Raw genomic sequence first — 19,286 nt, 5'->3', positions numbered from 1 at the left:
TGCAAACTACCTTTTCCTCTCTTTGTCGTATGGCTGTTTTTTCCATTTTAATTGATTTAGAGCTGTGTACTGTCATTTCCAGGAGAGGAACATACGTGCCTCACATTCTTTCTCTTGAAGTTCTCTACATTTGCCTTCAGTGGGTGTCATTATTTGACCAAAAGAGAGTTTGTTCTTCTCTCCGCATACCTGAGTAGGCTTTTGGCCACAGGTGCCCTCCTCCTTCCCGCTCCCCCTTTTCTTGCTCAAATGTAAACTATTCTTCATTTGCCTCAAAGACTGCAGCATCAGAGAGTCGGGGGTTTTCAGGCCATCCCCTGATCTAAATCAGTTGTTTTCTTACTGGATCCCAGAGTTCCTTCTGTGGACAGACATTTTGCCACTAATGGGAGTTGGAAGACTTTGAGGTTTGGTTTAAAATGCCAGAGAAAGGTTTCTTGTGAGTGAAAAGAAAAAATAAGGGTAAGTGAGATTTTTCCATTCACTGGGAATGTATGCATTTATTTTGTTCCTCTGTAACTGTAGGCAATAAGAAAAGCAGAATTATCAGGCTGCAGTTGTCTTTGTCATCCTTTGCACACCTCATTTATTGTTAGCTTTCTTTAAGTTAAGAAACTGGGATCTACTTCACCCTATACCTGAGCTGCATTTCCTCCTTCCAGCAGCAAAAACATAAGAAAGCAAAGCCCTGGACATGCCTTTACCAGCCAGTGTTTTATTGCAGCCCTAGTGAGTCATCACTTGACAATGCAAGTGCGTTCAGTGAATGTTCTCTTTCTGGTGCCCTGTACCAGAGATACAGTCCAAATCAATTTTTCAAAGCATTGTTTAAATTTCTGTTTAGCAGACCTTTGCCCCTGTGTGTTCAGATTTCATGTGGCACTCAATGAAGTTTAAGCCATTCGGTAGCATATGCCCAGAGTTCTTCAATCTTGTGCTGAGTTCAAGTGGAAAAGTTCAGCAAAATGGAGCTTTGCCCTCTTTCCATACATCTTTATTCTTGCTAATGGCCAATGAAGCTTCATTCCTTTCTCTCAGTATTTATTTTCTTTGTAGATCTCAGGTTTAGCTGTCATAGGTGGATCATCACATTTTGATATTCTTCATAGGGTGGTTTTAATATCCTGTCCAAAAAATCGTACTCCAGCTCATTCCAGAGTCTGAACAGTATCCAAACAGTTTTCAGTTTCAAATAAATCAAAAAATACTACTTCAGGACTCTCTGGGAGAATCTCATAACTCAATCAATTTGATTTGATTAAAACCAATTTCTATATGCAATTAGGTATTTTCTATCCCAGAATTCATCTTTGTTTCTTAACCAACCATCTTACAAGATTACTAAAATTCTGATCTTCTTGTTCTGAAACGAGCTGTATGCACACATTCTGGGATATGCAAGAAGACCAACAATTTTCTGTCATCTTAGAAAATAAGACATAATTGCATGGCATCCTGTGCCGAATTACACAGAGGCATCTTTTAATATGCAAATGGATGAATCTGTCTGTTTAATTACGTTTGCAGAGCACATGGCCATTACTGAATATTACAGTGTGTCTTCACAATGACAATGTAATCAGTTCTGAGTATTCCCCGATTCTGACTTGGGTGTCTCTCTCTCATCTCTCTCCCTCTTTCCATCTGTCCGTCTGTCTTCCTATGACCATCCTTCCCCAGGAGATGAATGCTGAGTTGCTGATGGTCATGGCCATCAAGACACGAGACCTTCAGTTGTTACTGAGGAAGTGAGACAGGCTTTTATTCACTAGACAGATTGCATGTCTTTTAATCATCTCACTTTTTAAATGCTGAGCCATCAGGTCCCATCCCTTCTGTCTTGCTTTCACCTTCATCCCACAATAAACCTTGTGGCTCTGGACATGAAAAGTGTAAGGTACTGATGAAGCTATATTCCTGTAATACGGACTTCAGTAACTACATCCTCTAAGCAGTCTTTTCCCCCTCTCTTCCTTGGTTGGAAACACCGCATACCAGGGTCTAGTAATAATAACCAAGTTATTGCAGTTATCACATATAAAAATAAAGTTTTCCTTCCTCTATGCAAATCTGTCTCACTACAATGACTGCTGATGCAGAAATTCCAATCTGCTGAGACGTTCCCTGCTGACCCAGTAACCCATGTTCTAATCAGCCAAGCTGCACTTTTATTTCAGGCTAGGCTGTTTTCCAGCTATTTCATTCTCAGTGTATAAATTTTAGTTAGCTTGAGAAGTATTGCTTGGGAGGGCAGTTGGTGTTTTGCCACAAAAATAGGAGTCCGGTGCTCTAGAAAGTTCATGTGCCTAAACAGTGCTTAGAGATGGGACTCAGTTCTGTTACAATATCTAGACTAATGCATTCTCTTCTCAATCAGGTAAGGGATGAAATGAAGCTTTTCACCCTGAGTATTAATTTTAAGACAGCTTTCAGAAATGTTGGTAGGGAATACTGTGCACGCAAAAAAAAAACCCAGTTCCTACAAATTGCAAGTAGGAATTTGGACATGAGTCTTCCAACTCCATTATACCCCTCCATTTTCAGGAACAATGATGAAAAGAGTATTCAAACAAACTGAATCCCATGTCTGTTTTTATGATAATTCTACCCTATTTCAAATAAGATTTTATCATCCTTTGTTTTTCCCCATTAGAAATAAAAATGAGAAATAAAAAATAGGATTTGGATAAGTCTCAGAATTTGTGAGTCAGGTAAACTAGTTTTAACAGAGACTGAAACACATACATTAAAAGAAGTGTACAGCCTGAGAAAGCATAGTGCTGAATATACCCTCAGTAATAACATTTTTGTGTTCAGTGTGGTGAGTCAGTATTTTTACTGGATAATGAAATTACTGTCCTTTCCAGGAGGATAATTTTTATGGATGATTTGTTGATTCTGTACTCTCCAATTTCCAGGCTCTAAAAATTGCTGCAAAGTATTGCCTGCGCTCAGATATAATTTAAATTAGTATTGCTTCAAGCAAAAGGCAGTTATTGTACCTAGATTCCTGAACTCTCAGTAATAGGAAATATATTTTATCTTTCTTAGTTTTGACCTTGCACTGACAGTGAGCCTCTGTGACCTGAGTGTAACCAGTATGTAGCTGATGTGAAAAGTATTTTACCTTAACATTTAAAGTGATGGAGAGGTTGCTTGCTTTCCTTCCTCCCCACAACTGTTTGGTATCTTTTGCAAGCAAAGTCCAATGTAGTGTTGTGCCACCAATTTGCTGTTTCTTTGGGGAAAAGTAGAGAACTATCTCAAATCTGCTCAAACAATTTGCTTTTTCTTTTTTTTCCTGAAAGTTCCTGATTTTGTAAAATGTAAACATTTTATTTGAAGTACATAAGTAAAAAAGAAAACAAAATAAAGCAAAGTGAAGCAAAGAGTGAAGGGCACATGAGTTTGTTGCTCGTTGGCAAATGTGTATTGCAAGTATATGGTGAGGTGAGCCATAGATCCAAGAGGAGAGGAAGGGGGAAAAGGAGAAAGCTGGAGAGTGCTATCAGGTTTGATCCTCTTCTAAGCTTAGCCTTCTTGCAGGGACAAGAGGAAAGTAATCAGAAAATTGCATGTTCCCCTCAATCTCCTGTTCCTAGAGTCAATGCACAAACTGTCAGATAAAACAAATAAAAGTAAACAGCTAAGCCTTTGCCACCCACTCATATTTAACTTAATAATGAAACTATCAGCAGAACAGCAGAACAGAATCTGGAATTTTTAATGCTGGAACAATGTAGCTGAAAGGCTTAACAAAGCTCAAACAGCAGCAAACACTCCTTTATCCATCAGGACTTCTGTCTGCCCTCCATTTAATTAGTACACCTTCAAATCCACAACACTGATTTTTAAACTTTTCGAGTTATTGTATGCTTTGACCAGTTCCAGGGAAATCTGTGAAGGTGATCTGCAAGCCGGATACTGCTCAGATACCGCAAAATGTAGACTTAGAATTTGTCCTGGTGGGGCTTTTTGTCTGATCTTTGAGTTCCTGCCCTACACTGGGTGGAGTATAGTTGCATCTTTTTTTTCCTTGAAGTGTAAATAATAAATAAGGATAAAGAAATTAATTTTTATTTCAGCTGCCACTTGCCCTTTTCTTTCTCTTTTCTTCTGCTATACACATCCAAAAGCAGCTTTTTTAAAATTTTCTACAGCTCAAAATAATCTCCTCAGACAAGCCAACAAATTTTATTTCTCCAGTGGGGAGAAGTATGCTTCATTTCTGTTCCTCGAACACAGATCTTTCATGCCTGTCTTAACAGATTAAGCCAGATGAGCAGAGTTTGGCCACTCATTGTTTTAGTCTTGGCACAAAATTTTTAATTATAATTACTTGTACAATGTAATGAAATTATATCTTTGAAACTGAAATTATATGTATTTATTTTATACAAAAATTGCTAATTAATTTTTTTAACAACTTCATGTGTGCAGAAGTCTGCTTTTATTCAGTGCAAAACAAACAAAACAGAAAGAAGAAATGTCAGTTCCCAAAATTTACACTCTAAGAACTGGTGGCATATGCATTTGGAAATCACTTCTTTGTTCAGATTTGTCCTTTATCTGAGCAACTTAACACTGGTGTGAGACTGAGACTGGAAACTCAGAACTGCATACTCCAACATGTCACAGAGAGTCTGAGTTAAGTGCTGCTTGTCAGCAACTTTGTTTGACATAGATGACTCAGACGATTCTTTATTTGAGGCACAGAACTGGGCATTTTGAAAGCTCAGCCTCATTTTGTCCTAATGAAGAGATTAAATTATTGAAAAACATTTGTTGGGTAGTAATTTTTAAATGCATCCTTGAATTTTTTCATAAATAGGATTATGTTAACAACAATTATTTTAAATATTAAAAATTACATACAGCAAAATAAAATCTGTGAACACTGAGTTTCAGGTGCATCTTTGGGTTAAGATGTTTATTCTAGCAGCTACAGAAAACAGTCATACAATGCCTGTTCATATTTACCATTGTGTGGTGGCTTGACTTATTTATTTATTTGTGCTTCCCCCACATTTTCCTATCTTTGTGCCATAACCACGCTGCAGAAAAGGATATTTGTTAGCTATCCAATTATAAAATGAGGGGAGTTCAGTTTTCCAGTGTACCTCAGTTCCCCAGAGGTTCTTCCATCTCCTCTGAAACCAGGAAGTTCTCCAGGACTGCTTGATTATCTGTGATTTTCCAGCCCAAGGCATTTGGATAAATCTCTAAAAGAATTTGATAAGCATCCAAACTCCTGGAGACTTAACAGAAGTTGTATACTTGTTGAGGTTCATCATCGCTAGCTTTTAGGAAGTGGGGAAATAAGGTTTAGCTGACTTTGTAGTATTGGTATGCCAGAGAAACTATAAATGAGATTTGCAATTGTTGGTATTTTTCAGTTAAAATAATTTTAATCTAAAACTCACACTAAAATTACATATTGCTTTTCTAAAGGCCTATTTCAGCTAATAATTTACACAGTGTAGGAGTTGAAGGTTGTATTTTTTTAAGAAATTAATGGTGATAGGAAGCTGTAGGTGTACATACGCTGCCATCTTCTGGTGTACTTAGCGACTTGCACCGATCATTTCTTCAGCATGGGTACTAAGCATATGGTGAGCATACTCTCTTATAGTTTATCATTTGAATTTTTTTCAACAGGAGTGTGATCAAGTTCATATAGATGATGTTTCTTCTGATGATAATGGACAAGACCTAAGGTAAGCAGCATTTGTTTTGTTGGTTTTTTTTTTTCTTCAAAGATTAAATAAATTGAGCATTTACAGGAATACATTGTATTTATTTTTACTGTATTTTGGGTGTTTGCAGTACCTACAGTTTTGCAACTGATGGCTTCCATGCAGCTGCAAGTAGTGCAAACCTTTGTCTGCCAACAGGTGTAAGAGGAGGGGTTGACTGGATGAGGAAGCTGGCTTTCCGTTACAGAAGAGTAAAAGAGTTGTATAATACTTACAAGAACAACATAGGAGGTGAGTTTAAGTGTCAAAACTAATTCAGAATGCTGATTAGGTTAAACTGTATGGCAGTGAACTCCCACAGAGGGAATGTGCCTTGGAAGCCATAGAGTGAATGGAAAGTGATGTGACTGGACCTTGGGCTGTTGAAAGCTACTGTGATGGCAGAGCCAACATTGTGCTGTTGTGAAGGAGAACCAGAGATGGGAAAACTGAGCAGACCTCCATATTGCTTTCACAGAGCTCATTTTTCTTCTTCAGACCAAGCTTGGATATATTCACGTTACTGAGTGCTTGAGCCACTTTTTCTACCTCAAACATGCAGTTATTCTAGGAAAGAGGCTGTATAGCTTCTGCAGTACAAATTATTTGTGGCTGGCCTTTTCCATCCTATAATTTCACGATCTGGTTTGTAGCAGCACAATATTCTGCTAAACTCTCTGCTGGGTACTTTCTTGTCTCTTTTTACCAGTGGATGAAATAAATTCTGGCACTCCCATGCCACTAGCCCGTTTTGTTGACTCTGTAGCTTACACAGTTAATTAATTGTGTTAGCAAGAAATACAAATCTCATTTGGGCCGAGAGCTTTCCTGCATTTGTGGACTCACTGATGTCCATGACCACAGGCGTGCAGGAAATCAAACAGCAAAACTGAAAGAATCTGTCCTGAAGAATCCAATGTGAATTGCAGGGACAGCCATCCTTCGTCTGAGGAGGGCAGTATGTGGACTGACTCCCTCAAGGAGAGACTGAGAACAGGGAATACTTACAGAGTAGAAGAAGAGAAGACAGAATAGTCTTCAGGCAACTTCAGGCTACAGCCACAGCTGAGGATAAGCTGAGCCCAACCCAGCCAGGAAAGAGTCCAAGTGAACACTTTCCCATTCTATAACATGGGCTTTTTCAACTCATCTGAAATGTTTTTCAGAGGAACCTAAACCTCAAAGTAAAGCTCACCTTCAGTAAAAGCAGTCAGTTTGGTGGGGGTTTAGCACTTCCTGCAGTCTCTCAGAAATGGCAAAACCATACAACTAAAATGGGCAATGACTTAGTCCTTACTTGAGTTATGTAAATCTGCAATATATATTTTCAGTCTGAGTAGTTCAGAGTCTTTACTTGACAAAGGAAGGAGGAATAGGATCAAAGAGTGATAGCAAATGGTTGGCTTTCTCTTGCCCTGCCTTGCCCTTCTTTGATATCATGAATAGAGTTTTTATATATTAATACCTCTGGAAACAGTATTAACGAAAATGTCATAGTGTTTTAGTATATCTCCTGGTGCATCTAAGATTCTGAAGTTTTTGGATTTCATAAAACTTTTAACACTAGTGAGAGCACAAGTCCGAGAGCACAAGTCCAAGAGCACAGCAAAAGGAAACGCACTAGGAGGAACAATCATTGCAAAGGCAGAGTGCAAATATGGTTCATTGTATCAAGGTTTTTATCTTCATCCACAAATCCTGCTTCTGAAATAGATTTCATCCGTAGTGGGCATGTTTCTTCATTCATCCTCTACTTAGCTTTTTAATAATCTTTTTTATAACACATATATCTATGTATCTCAAAATAGCTGTTAGAAGGCAACAGAAAGCTAGACCTAACTAGGCATTTTTAGGTTGCTTCATTTCAGGTTTTTTTAAGACAGTCATCACCACTTCTTGTCAACATAGGGTGTGAAAGAGAAGAGGGATGCGAAAGCTCATGAAGCCTGCTTCCCTGCTCTTCCAGGATCAGATCTAATTCTAAAATACCTTGGTTCAAAAAAATTCATGTCTCAACATTTACAGGCTGGGTATTTTTTTAAATCTGACTGTTCATAACCCAACAGGAGATTTTAAGGTGCTTTTAAGGACTGACTGAGATATGAGAATATAAAATGTGCAACCATTTCAGGACTGTAAATGCTATCAAAGGAGCTATCACTAGTAACTACAACAGGACATGAAGATCAAGTCATCAGCAAACAAATGTATTTCCAGATGTATTAACCTGAGTTTCACCTATATACAGTCACAAGCAGGGCAGTTTTAAATGTATGCAGATACTGCAAAGGCAAGTTTATTCTAATGTCTTCTTTTGTCTCTGCCTATGCTCCCGATGGCATAGATCTTTTCAGCTTTACCTTTTTCCTTTTCCTCCACATCCCACCAGGGGGATGGAGAGAGAGAGTGGCTTCATGGTATTTAGTTGCTGGCTGGGGTTTAAACCATGACACTGACAGTAAGATGTATGTGAAGAATAGGTTTTAAAAATATGTGTTTCTGAAAGGTATACTTCGAAATGTAGTAAAATAGCCTGAATAGACAAAAAAAAATTCAGATGACTGATTATTAGTATCTGCAATATTGTCTGACATTGCTTGATACAGTGGAGTGCAAATGAAAAGAGAGCAATTTACTGATTCTTGAAGAAAACAGATTTTCTCTTTGTGTTTTCAAGTTCTAATGGAGTTCAAAATATAAACAGTAACCCTAAAATCTATGCATTCCAGCTAATACAGAATTTAATTTTTTTTTTTTCTTTTCTTGCTTTTTTACATAAAAGGACTCCTGGGGCCCGCTAAAAGAGATGCATGGTTGCAATTAAGAGCAGAGATTGAAGCTCTGACAGACTCCTGGCTAACAAATGCACTTAAATCATTATCAATTATCAGCACAAGGTATGTATTTGAGTCTACTGTAAAAAAGTTGCTAGTTTTGGAACAGGTTGCCCAGAGAAGCTGTGGCTGCCCCATCCCTGTAAGTGTTCAAGGCCAGGTTGGACGGGGCTTTTAGTAACCTGGTCTAGTGGAAGGTGTCCCTGACCATGGCAGGCAGGGGTGTTGGAATTAGATGATCTTTTAAGGTCCCTTCCAACCCAAACCTTTCTGTAATTCTATGAAGTCACAACTATTTGCTTTCAGCTCCGTATTCACACCATGGTCATGCTAACATTCCAGCCTGTCAGCACATACAGTAGCAAGGCTCTGAGTTTTCTGCTGTGTAACTGCTAGCACAGCTTGGCTATTCAGGTTTTCATCTTCAGCATTCAATGCTAGCTTATTAACATTATTATTCTTGTCTCTTCCTCCACCCTTGAAACATGAAGCAAGTGATGTCATTGTGCTGAAATATGTATTGGTTGTGTGTTTCCTCTCTAGACAGGACTAACAAATTATGGTTTTGCATTCTCCTAATCCTTTTATTTCACTGGTAGCTACTGCCAATTAATTGCCAGCATGAAAATGATGCTTTCAAAGCACTTGAGTGCCTATTTTCAGAGGTATTGAGTGATCTTAGTTGTCTATATTTTAGGGCCTGGTTTTTGTTTTTGTTTTTTTCCTTTTATAAACCAGGATGGAATATTTCCTATGAATCAGGTCTGCATAATCTTTTAAAGGATTTTGTCAAAATTTTCTGGAAGTGATGGTGCTGAGTAAAAGTAAATGTTGAGGATTCCTGAATATGCTCTCCACAACTGGTTTACCTCCTCAGCACTTGGGTAACAGTTTTAGACTATTTAAACTTAAACTGTTTTTCTCATTTTAGGAGTAACTGTGTAAATGTGTTGGTAACAACAACCCAGCTTATCCCAGCACTTGCAAAAGTTCTACTATACAGTTTAGGAGGAGCTTTCCCTATTGAAAATATTTACAGTGCAACCAAAATAGGTAAGAAAATTATTCTTTCACCCATTCTGATTACACTGCATTACCAATATATTTTTGCCAGCAGTGGATGAATTCCAAGACACTTCTCTGACACAGTGTTAATTATAGGATTTATGAATTGCATATGTTCAGATGTGTTTATGTCGATAAATTCCAAATTCACCTTATTTTCAATGATACCTGAAGGAATAAAGGTCTCCAAACTGATTTAAAGCCTCAGAAACTCCTAAACATGGTGCAGAAAACAAAAAGTGTGCAGAAAAGAATGAAGAAAAGTGTTTTGTGAATTCAAATATAAGCAGAAATTCTTTAAAATGGCCTTTGCTCTGACCTTGAGCTCTATGTAAGCTAGGCCTCTGCTTCACAAGGTTTTCCTGGAAGCATAGTACATCAGTGATGGTAGTGACAACTGTTGCCAACAGAAGCTGTGTTGATGGATGCTGCAAGGGCATTTCCCTATTCTACTGATAACTGTGTACCTCTTGTGTGTTACAGTTTGGAAATTTACGGCTTCTGGAAATTGCATCCAAAATTTTCTTGTAAACCAAGAAAAGTTACCATTCCTGTGAAATGTGACTCAGCCTACAATGACTGATAATTTTGGCAGATTTCATGACTTACCAATTATTATTTCAGGAATGCTTAATTTCTGTACCTATGACATGTACCTGTATAACATATACTGTGACACTTCATTGACAAAAGCATTACAATATACATTACAATATATTTCCAAAATTATTTTAACAAGTGAAAAAACTGCATATTCTAAGAGTGTCAGGAAAAACTATCACTCAGTGATTCTTTAATTAGGTATAGCTGTCCTCTAGACAGAAAGCCTCAAATACTTTAAAAACTTAAATCAAGGCACAAAGTATCCCAAATGCCACATGGTACTGTGCAGCCTCTGGAATGAATGTCATCTGTCACACAGCCTGTACATGTTGGATTCAATCACTGAGATTGCACTTGGACCAAAGGAACGAGCATTAACAAATAGTGCCAACAGCACAGAAGGGGGTGGTGAAGTGAAGCACAGTCTCTGGAGGCGCTGTCGAAGTAATTCTGCACCAGGAATTCCTTCTGGGAACAGTGTGGCCGCTGTTACACCCCTGTCGGGAGCACAGCAAACTCTGGGGTACAAGATCTCTCTCTATTTTTCATCTCAGTGATCTCTGCACTGTGTTGAGCACAGGACTATAATTGCAGCTCTTGCTTGCACACACTGAAATCTTGTCCTCACTCAACAGTTATTACTCACGATGCTTTTCCTAATCATAAGCCCTTTTTTGTGGGCCAGCTTTTAAAAAGCAAGAGGAGAGCAGTAAAAATGGGAGATCTAGAAATCATGCGCTGTGAGAAGAGTTTAAAAACCTGGGGTGGGGATAGACATAATAACAAACAAGGTAAAAAGCTCTTGCAGAGGGGAAAGAAATAATGTTTCTTTACATTGATGGAAGGTCTCACAATAGGTGATGATTTCTTTGCAATAGCGCATGTGCAGGTTGCATGTCAAAGGGAAACCTCCTAATGGAAAAGGGTTAATTAAATATGGAGATCACGTGTGCAAACAGTGAAATCATTAGGACAGTTTGAGGGTCAATATCACAATCATTTGTTTATAAAACTGAACCTGTATACAATTAGAAGGTTGGTAGATGACTTCGCTTGGTCCGTTTCAGTCCTGTTTTTTGTTGTTACTGGTTTAGCCTGCTTGCTTCCACGTTTCTTCAAAAGAGTCAAATGCTTCATGAAGTTCTCCCAGGACTGTGTTGTTAAATTTTATTTTGCTTGTCCCTTGTGCTTTGAACAGTTTCTCCATTGCTACATCACCCATTGTTGCAGATAAATTAGAATTAAGACTTCTGCTTTCCTTGAAAAAATGCTACTGCAATAATAGGGAAATATTTAAATTCCATTCTTCATTTACTGAGCTATTACTTTTTACAGTGCTGCTGATTCCTTTATCTTAGTGGCTTTCCTGTAACTATTAAGAAAGGGATTTAGTTTTACCTGGAGCATCTTAGCGTCACTAAGGAGATTAATTGCTTCTTACTAGTTTTGGCTCTAAATCCCAGGGCTGGAAACTTAAAAAAAGTAGTAGTAACAATGTCTTACCACTGCACTAATCCTTTGTAAGTCTTCACCATAACTCACTTGATAGCTTGAATAAGTAGTGCATTGTTTTTCAGGCAAAGAGAGCTGTTTTGAGCGTATAGTGTCCAGATTTGGCACTAACATAACTTATGTTGTGATTGGAGATGGACGAGATGAGGAACATGCAGCTAATCAGGTAACTTCACTCTGAACTCTTATCTCATTTATCTTCCAGGGAAAGAAAGTTGCTTTGAACGAATAATGCAAAGGTTTGGCAGAAAAGTAGTATATGTTGTAATTGGGGATGGTGTAGAAGAAGAACAGGCAGCAAAAAAGGTAACCTGTCTTCTGAAATGTTGGTGTGATACCTAGCTACTAATGCAAGCCTTTCTGTTTGCATTTCTGTCAGTGTTACACAATTGCAGAATGACAAATACTTTCGGCCCTCAGATGCAAGGCAACAAGAGCATGATGAGATCAAAACTTAGCGTAATCTAATGAACCATTTGGATTCAGCGTTTGCTTCACTTCATTTTAGAAAGAAAAAAAAAGCATAATTATTGTAAAAATAAATGGAAAATTATTGCAGCTAAAATGTCTGACACTTCAAGCAAATTAAAGATAAACAGAAGAGACAAAAAGGGCTATTTTATTATAGTTGTGTGGTGTTTTTTCTTTAAATGGTGAAATCATAGAGGTTTTAAGAGAGGAGTTATGGAGAATGTGGAAAAATATCTGAAGGATTGTGCAATTTTTTTTGCTAACATAGATGAAGATCTGTAGTTTGCTGGACCCCAAATATGATGAACGTATAATTTGATTCAAGAAAGATATATCTGCAAAAGAAAAACTAACAAAACATAGAGATTGTGCACCAAACCTGTGTTGCTAAAAAAAGAACTGTTTCCTTAGAAATATTCAATTTTTTCATGATAATAATACAACTCAAAATTTCACCAGATATTCAGAAACAGGTGAAATAGGTAATTTCCACCATGCTTCCCTGTTTGACCCCTGGAAGTGTGTAGAAACTGAAAATTTTGTCTCACAATGTCTGTGCAGGACAAGTGATGTAAATATTGTTGTCCTAGGAGTAGCAGAATAAAGTTCCTTTTTAGTATTGTAGCTAGAATAGAAACAAAATGAAAATAAACCAAAATGCTCATTCCAAATGGTTCCTTATTATAGGTGCTGTCCTGGTGATGGGTCTTTTATAGTTTGTGCTAAACAGAAGTGGTTGGATTGTGTACTTTCCAGTTTGGCATGCTTTTTTCTTAATATTTGCTATATTGCATGGATAGATACAGAATTCAAAGAGATGGATGAATATAGCACACTACAAATAGATCTGAATACAACATGAAAGAATGCTTTTTTTCTGTTCTGATGATTTGATGAAGGAGAATAGTGCATATACCTGCATCTCTCATAGACAGTGATGCTTTCTGTGACACAAATTATCATTTTCTAAACCAGAAATGTTTCTTTTTCTGAACCAGAAATCTTTTATCCAAAGAGATTCCTTCCTCTCCCCACCCCCCACCACCCTCCCCAGATAAAGTAAAAAGTAATACAACTCTTTTTCAAAGAGTTGCGTGTGAAGCTCTTTTAATGAAAGTATCATGGACCTTTAAATGACGGTTTGCTATTTTGCAAAGTCTAATAAATGGAGCAGAACGGGATTTCCTATTAATGCTCCTTGGTATGGGTTTGCATGCTAACAGTAAGCAAATAGTCCTTATTAAGCAAGAGGCTCTTCCCCAAAAAAACTGTTAAGAAAGACTATCTAATTATTTTAACTTCAGTTGAACTATAAAGCTCAGATCTATTTTAGTCTGATTTTTGTCAGTACTTTACTAGCAAAAATCAATCCAGAAATGCAGTGGTGTAAAATATGTGGTGGTAATCTGACTAGCCTCATGCGTCACATATCACCCTGTGTCACAGTGTTCATCTTTCCTGACCTTTTCTCCCCTCTAACAAACACAGCACAACATGCCTTTCTGGAGGATATCCAGTCATTCGGACCTCTTGGCTCTCCATCAAGCACTGGAACTAGAGTATTTGTAACTGTGTTCTAAAGTTGGCGATCCTTTTTTTTTATATATATATATATATATTACAAGTACACTGAATTTTTATGTGTGATTCAATGCCTCTGGCTTTACACATATGAATTGTCTTAAGAAGGGAAGAAATACTTGGAATTAAAAATTCCAAACTGAAGAATTCAGATTGCTGAATGGAGTTGAAATGTTAGTGCTACGTAAGGAAGCTCTATGGTCTTATATATGCAACTTTTTTAAATGAATTGAAACTGTGGAAGTTGCTGATACACACCAAGTGAGCCCTGACAGGAATGAACAAAGGACTCAAACTGGCAAAGCACCAACACCCATTTTCCAGCCAACAAGGTGGTGTTCAACAACATTCCTCAAAATGGGATATATTCTCAGCACTGAGGTTTGAACCAGACTTTAGCCTACCTAACCCAGAAAATCTGAATTGGAATGCACTCAGACTGTATAATGACAATCCTGTCTAGACCTGTAATTTGTGTAAATTATTGATGAAAATAATTTACTGTGACTTTATTAGCAGCTGATTTTGGAAGTGGATGCAATTTTTCTTTCTTTTTGGGGGGTAGGGGAGGGAGAGGGTTATATAATATTGTCTCTTTTATAAGTTTGGCAAACAGAATGTGCATAATGATGTGTTGTGCCTTAAAGAGAAGACTGTGTTTGTGTGTTATAATGTAATTTTGGTTAAAAACTATGTAGATAAACAAAAAAAACCAACCTTTGTGATAATTTTTGACATGACCAAATTTGAAATTCAGAGAAAACAAAGAGCAGGGCTGCACTTAAATGCTTTGGCATTTAAGCATTTGTTGCAGTAAGAAAAAATAATAAAGGAAAGTTTGTGTTTTTATTTGGATTCTGAATAATTCCACTGATTGTTTGAGGAAAGTTAAGAGTATGTTGGGAGGTTGATACTGGGGACCGCTACCTTGAAAGCTAAAAAAAAACTGTTCAACACCTTCAACATCATTTCTTGATTGTATGACAAGAAACTAAGAGCCATATTCACAGATAACTTATTCCACTGAAAGCCATATAGTGAGTGCATCAGCTGTGCAAAACAGAACAAATTTACACCCAGCAGACAGAGTTTGCAGGTGGTATTACTGGAAGGTGAAAATGTGGAGTTAAGCCCAAATAGGGAATAAAACACAAGTTTGTGAGGAGTAAAAAATTACTAAAGATTCCCTCAGCAGTCAGATGAACAAATGATACTACACTTAGCATATTCATGATCTACATAAGTTGCTGAAATTGCTGGTATGGTAACATTGGCCATTTCAGGAGCACAGTCCACTTTGTTAAATACAGCAGCATTTCAGTAACTTTTCCATTCTGTTTCACATTTATGTGTCTTCCATTTTGGGTCAATGGGATTTTCCTCACCCATTTTTGATTGCACAACAGGATTACACAGGAACAACCCTAAATGTTTTTTGAATCATAAATTACAATAGCATGTCAGGCATATGAGCAGATGGTAAGGAGAGGATTTTTACAAAGAAATACTGAGAAATATAGTAACTAAATTTTCATAATTTCTATTAAAAATTACAGTCCATACCATGATAATTACCTTGCGAGTTTTGAACATGCTACCTTCCAACTTTGGAAAATGAGCAAGGTCTACATTGCACACAGGGGCTCCATGTGCAGCTTGAGCACTCTGAAACAACAGCAAGTAGTTTGTCTCTCATGGCAGAAAATGGAAACTGCTTTTTGTACATGGAGACACCTGAGGTTGCCTTTTCTCTGACCATGTAAAAAGGTGTGTGCAAGAGAAAATGTTAAATGTAAACTCCAGGATGCCTACACAAGCACAGTAGTCAGCACTGAGGTGAAGATCTTCCTTCTCTGTGCTGTGAAGCCACCGTATGTCTAGTTACCAGGTAGTAACTTCATTAAACTTTGTAGGTTATATGAAAGTTAGTTGGTAGGTGAAAGCCTGGAGCCACTGAAAGTCCAAGGCAAAAATAAATTCATAAAAATGGGATTTCTTTGATATGTTGGAATTGGACATGCAAGTCACCACACAACAAACTGGTTATAATTAATTATCACGGGGCAGTTTAAAGCCGTCACATGACACTTGCCATGTATGAAATCATTACACACTATTTGGGTGAAGGATTTGCATATCTAAAAAGTAAACATGAGGCATACCTTCTTTGCATTCACATTGCCCATCTAGTCAAGTTTGGTCTGGAAGTACATTTTTCATAAAAAGCTGTAGTACCAGGATGTTGTAGTTTTTCGGGTGGGAAAAGAGTATTGCTACTGGAATAAGAAAAAAGTTCAAACAAAGCCCTTCTCAGCTTCCAGCATCATAACACTGCATGAGAATCTTTCCCTCTTTTTTTCTTTTTTTTTTTTTTTTTTTGGCAATTCATAGTGTTATTTAAATGCATGAAGCAGTTTTGTTTCTCTAAATTATTTGTTCAGCTTGTTCAGCTTTTCAGTGTTCTTTTCCTAATCATATGTAAGAACAAAAAATAGCCCAGCAATCACTGTCAGTTCTCATAAAAGGTTTGTAGTGCCTTCGTTGGAGTTGTGCTTAGATCTCTGTGGCTCAGTTAATATACTGGACTCCTAGAGAGGAGAGGGAGGCAAAAGCGGGGGAAGTTTTGCAGAGCATGACAAAGTTCTGCTACCATAGAAGAAGTTAATTATAAAAATAAATAATCGACAAGAACTTACATCCAAAGAAAATTCAAGGATTTAGCTCCAAAGCCTTCTTCACAGTACTAGAATTATAAGAGAAAATTTCAGAGCACAAGTAATTTCCTGCTAAGCAAATGGTGTACACTCCTACCTTTTACAGAGAAATTGCTCTGATACATTTTCCTGCATAAAAAATACAGAGGAGAAAATAACCAAGGCAGAGACATAGTCATGCCAGACTGTTCCAGATGGGCCTAAGCAGATTAAACGGAAGGCTGGTCATTTTGACATTGAGTGCATTTTAATTCAACAGCATATTAGTCAGAGACTGCTGTCCTTTCAGCATCTCTCAACAATGAAGATTGATCACAATGTCATGTTTCCAAGTATTTTGGCCAAACGAAGTATAGAATATAATGCCTTTTGCTGATACTCTAGCAGTTCTCAGTCAGTTACAGAACTTGACCACTCATTAGGCATTTGAGTGGTCAGCTTGCAGAATACAAATACTGTGTGATAGCAGTCACAAAACAGTACCTTAAATTGATGTAACTCTGAGCAGTTCAGTGTAACAGTAAAAGAGGGCAGGAAAAGCTAAAAATTTTGCTTATTTTTAGATGCCTGTTGAGATTGTGCACAAAGATATAGGCAGTAATTAGCTCCCAGATGTGTGTCCAGTAGAACCCAGTGTGAGAAGCAGTGTTTGCATCTAAAGCAGTTGTGGAGTATGTTCCAGTGCAAGCACTGACAAGAGAGATGAGGCTAAATCAAAATCCTGTATACAACTATACTTCATCTCAGGGCAGATGAAGTCCTGCAGCCAAACAGAATTGCAGAGTTTATGGAGAATATGGACTTCGCCCGTGATACGAAGACTAGATTTTAGCTGTGAGGTTGTATCCAGATCTAGGGTTTAGGTTCAAAAATCGTCTCTGCTTTACAGGATTGACACTAGGCATATGCTCAAAATAAATATGGTATTTAGTATCTCTGAAGAGGAGCTGAACTGACATGAGCCAAAATCCCAGCAATAGCAGCATTTTGGAGGTATAGTTGAAACCAAGGGTCTCTGTCTTGTATTAGCAGATTATAGTTTATTAGGGCCTACATAATTTAAGAAAATGTAAATTAAAAATAAAAGCTTGTAAAATTATGTACAACTTTACTATTTCTCAATAAATACACTTGGAAATGTCATTTTCTGTGCTATATGATGTTGTAAGATGTTTGGTTTGTAGCCGAAACCGTCTGTACACAATGTCTCTTAAAGGAGATGGGTGTGACCTTGGACTCTTTTTAAGTAAGTCTGCACTGTCTTTGTGGTTCATGCCTGAAGCAGCCCTCTGCCCATGTGGTTTGGTAGAGACTGGCTCACCTGCATACTGTTTGCAGATTGCAGCCACTGGAAGCAACGTCCCTCTGCTCTGCATCAAGGTTTCCTCACCAAGAACAGTAGATAACCTTGCTTCAAGAACAGTAGGTAACCTTGCTCCAGATGCCACGTGAGGGACAGCTAACACCTTTGTTTCCATGTCCTTGGGCCAAAATACAAACCAAACCAATTCAATAGTCTAGACATCTAGTATATTCATTTAAATTCCCTTACCATTCACTTACTAATGTTATGCTTTTCAAGAAATAGACTGGGCTACTGAAGGACAAGCAGCCATTCCATTTGAAGCTCAGCCTCACCAAACTTTGTGTCTTTGGGAGCAGTGCATCATGTCCTAGTGAGGTGCTGACCTTGGTTTCAGGGAAACAATTCCCTTCAGAGTCTGACTGTGCAGGCTTTAAGGCAAAAGTGGGACCACAGGACTATCAGCATACTTAGATGTGACCTTATCATCTAGGGAACACAGCAAGTGGCAGAGCCTTGGTAACCACAGTGCTTCAGCCACAAGAGACAGCTTGTCAATAGCGTAATTTTCCCGAAGAGTTAGATGAAAGCATGTCTGTTACAAATATAACTGTTCTGTATGTACATCTGCCTTCTATTCCAATTTTAGGAACAAAAAGGAAGATACATCAAAAATGTAAAGAAGGCCCATCTACTGAACAGACAGCCCATAACAAAAAGTAGTTTTAACACTGTCTCCCAGAGGGGTTTGCATGTGACTCTAAAGAAGAGGAAACATTCAGTACCATTTCAGGAGACTGAGGTAAAAGGCAATCAGAAAGTGGTTTTACTCCCCATTAAAACTGTGGGAGATTTCAGAACTTTTCCCTTTTCATATCAGAATGAAAAATGAGATATTGGGGGGGGTTATTTAAAAGCTTTTGTCTGGATTATAGCACAGCATTATTACCTTCATTCCTGGGAAGGTAATTCTGAGAAATTTCTGAGAAACTCAATGCTCTAAATGTCAATATGTCCTGTACATGACAGTTCACAGTGCTAAACTGAACTGAAAAAAAATATTCTACTGAAAGCATTTATGGATGGAGAAATAACTCTACCTCATTTGGGTGCAAAAATACCTCTTCCTCATTATCCATTGCCTATACAGAACCCCAAGGAAAACAAACCAGAAATTCAAAATGGAATTATTTATGTGTCTCTTCTGTTGTTTGCCAAAGTATTATTATCTCTAGGGGATGCGCAATTAAGGTTGACTTAGAATCATAGAATCATAGAATAGTTAGGGTTGGAAAGGACCTTAAGATCATCTAGTTCCAGCCGCCCTGCAATGGGCAGGGACACCTCACACTAAACCATGGCACCCAAGGCCTCATCCAACCTGGCCTTGAACACCACCAAAGATGGAGCATTCACAACCTCCCTGGGCAACCCATTCCAGTGCCTCACCACCCTTACAGTAAAGAAT

General features: G+C 37.9%; 1 protein-coding gene across 12 annotated transcripts in view; it reads left to right on the top strand.

Annotated features, from left to right (window-relative positions):
- EYA4 (EYA transcriptional coactivator and phosphatase 4) overlaps positions 1–13,789 on the top strand; it is a gene marked incomplete at both ends in the record, with an annotated part of 129,221 nt that extends 115,432 nt beyond the window's left edge. For 8 of the 12 annotated variants that reach the window (XM_080615547.1, XM_080615545.1, XM_080615543.1 and 5 more), the window contains 6 exons: positions 5,659–5,717; positions 5,827–5,987; positions 8,518–8,632; positions 9,501–9,622; positions 11,955–12,055; positions 13,709–13,789. In XM_080615547.1, the coding sequence (XP_080471673.1) occupies positions 5,659–5,717; positions 5,827–5,987; positions 8,518–8,632; positions 9,501–9,622; positions 11,955–12,055; positions 13,709–13,789 (639 nt within the window). Of the gene's footprint in view, positions 1–5,658; positions 5,718–5,826; positions 5,988–8,517; positions 8,633–9,500; positions 9,623–11,814; positions 11,916–11,954; positions 12,056–13,708 lie in introns of all 12 variants that reach the window. The other 4 variants (XM_080615537.1, XM_080615546.1, XM_080615544.1 and 1 more) reach the window with 1 other exon arrangement.
- Between the last annotated feature and the right edge of the window lie 5,497 nt (positions 13,790–19,286).

This window comes from Psittacula echo (genome assembly GCF_963264785.1).
Source record: "Psittacula echo genome assembly, chromosome: 4".
NCBI lineage: Eukaryota > Metazoa > Chordata > Aves > Psittaciformes > Psittacidae > Psittacula > Psittacula echo.
This window is presented reverse-complemented; position numbering and strand designations above follow the sequence as displayed.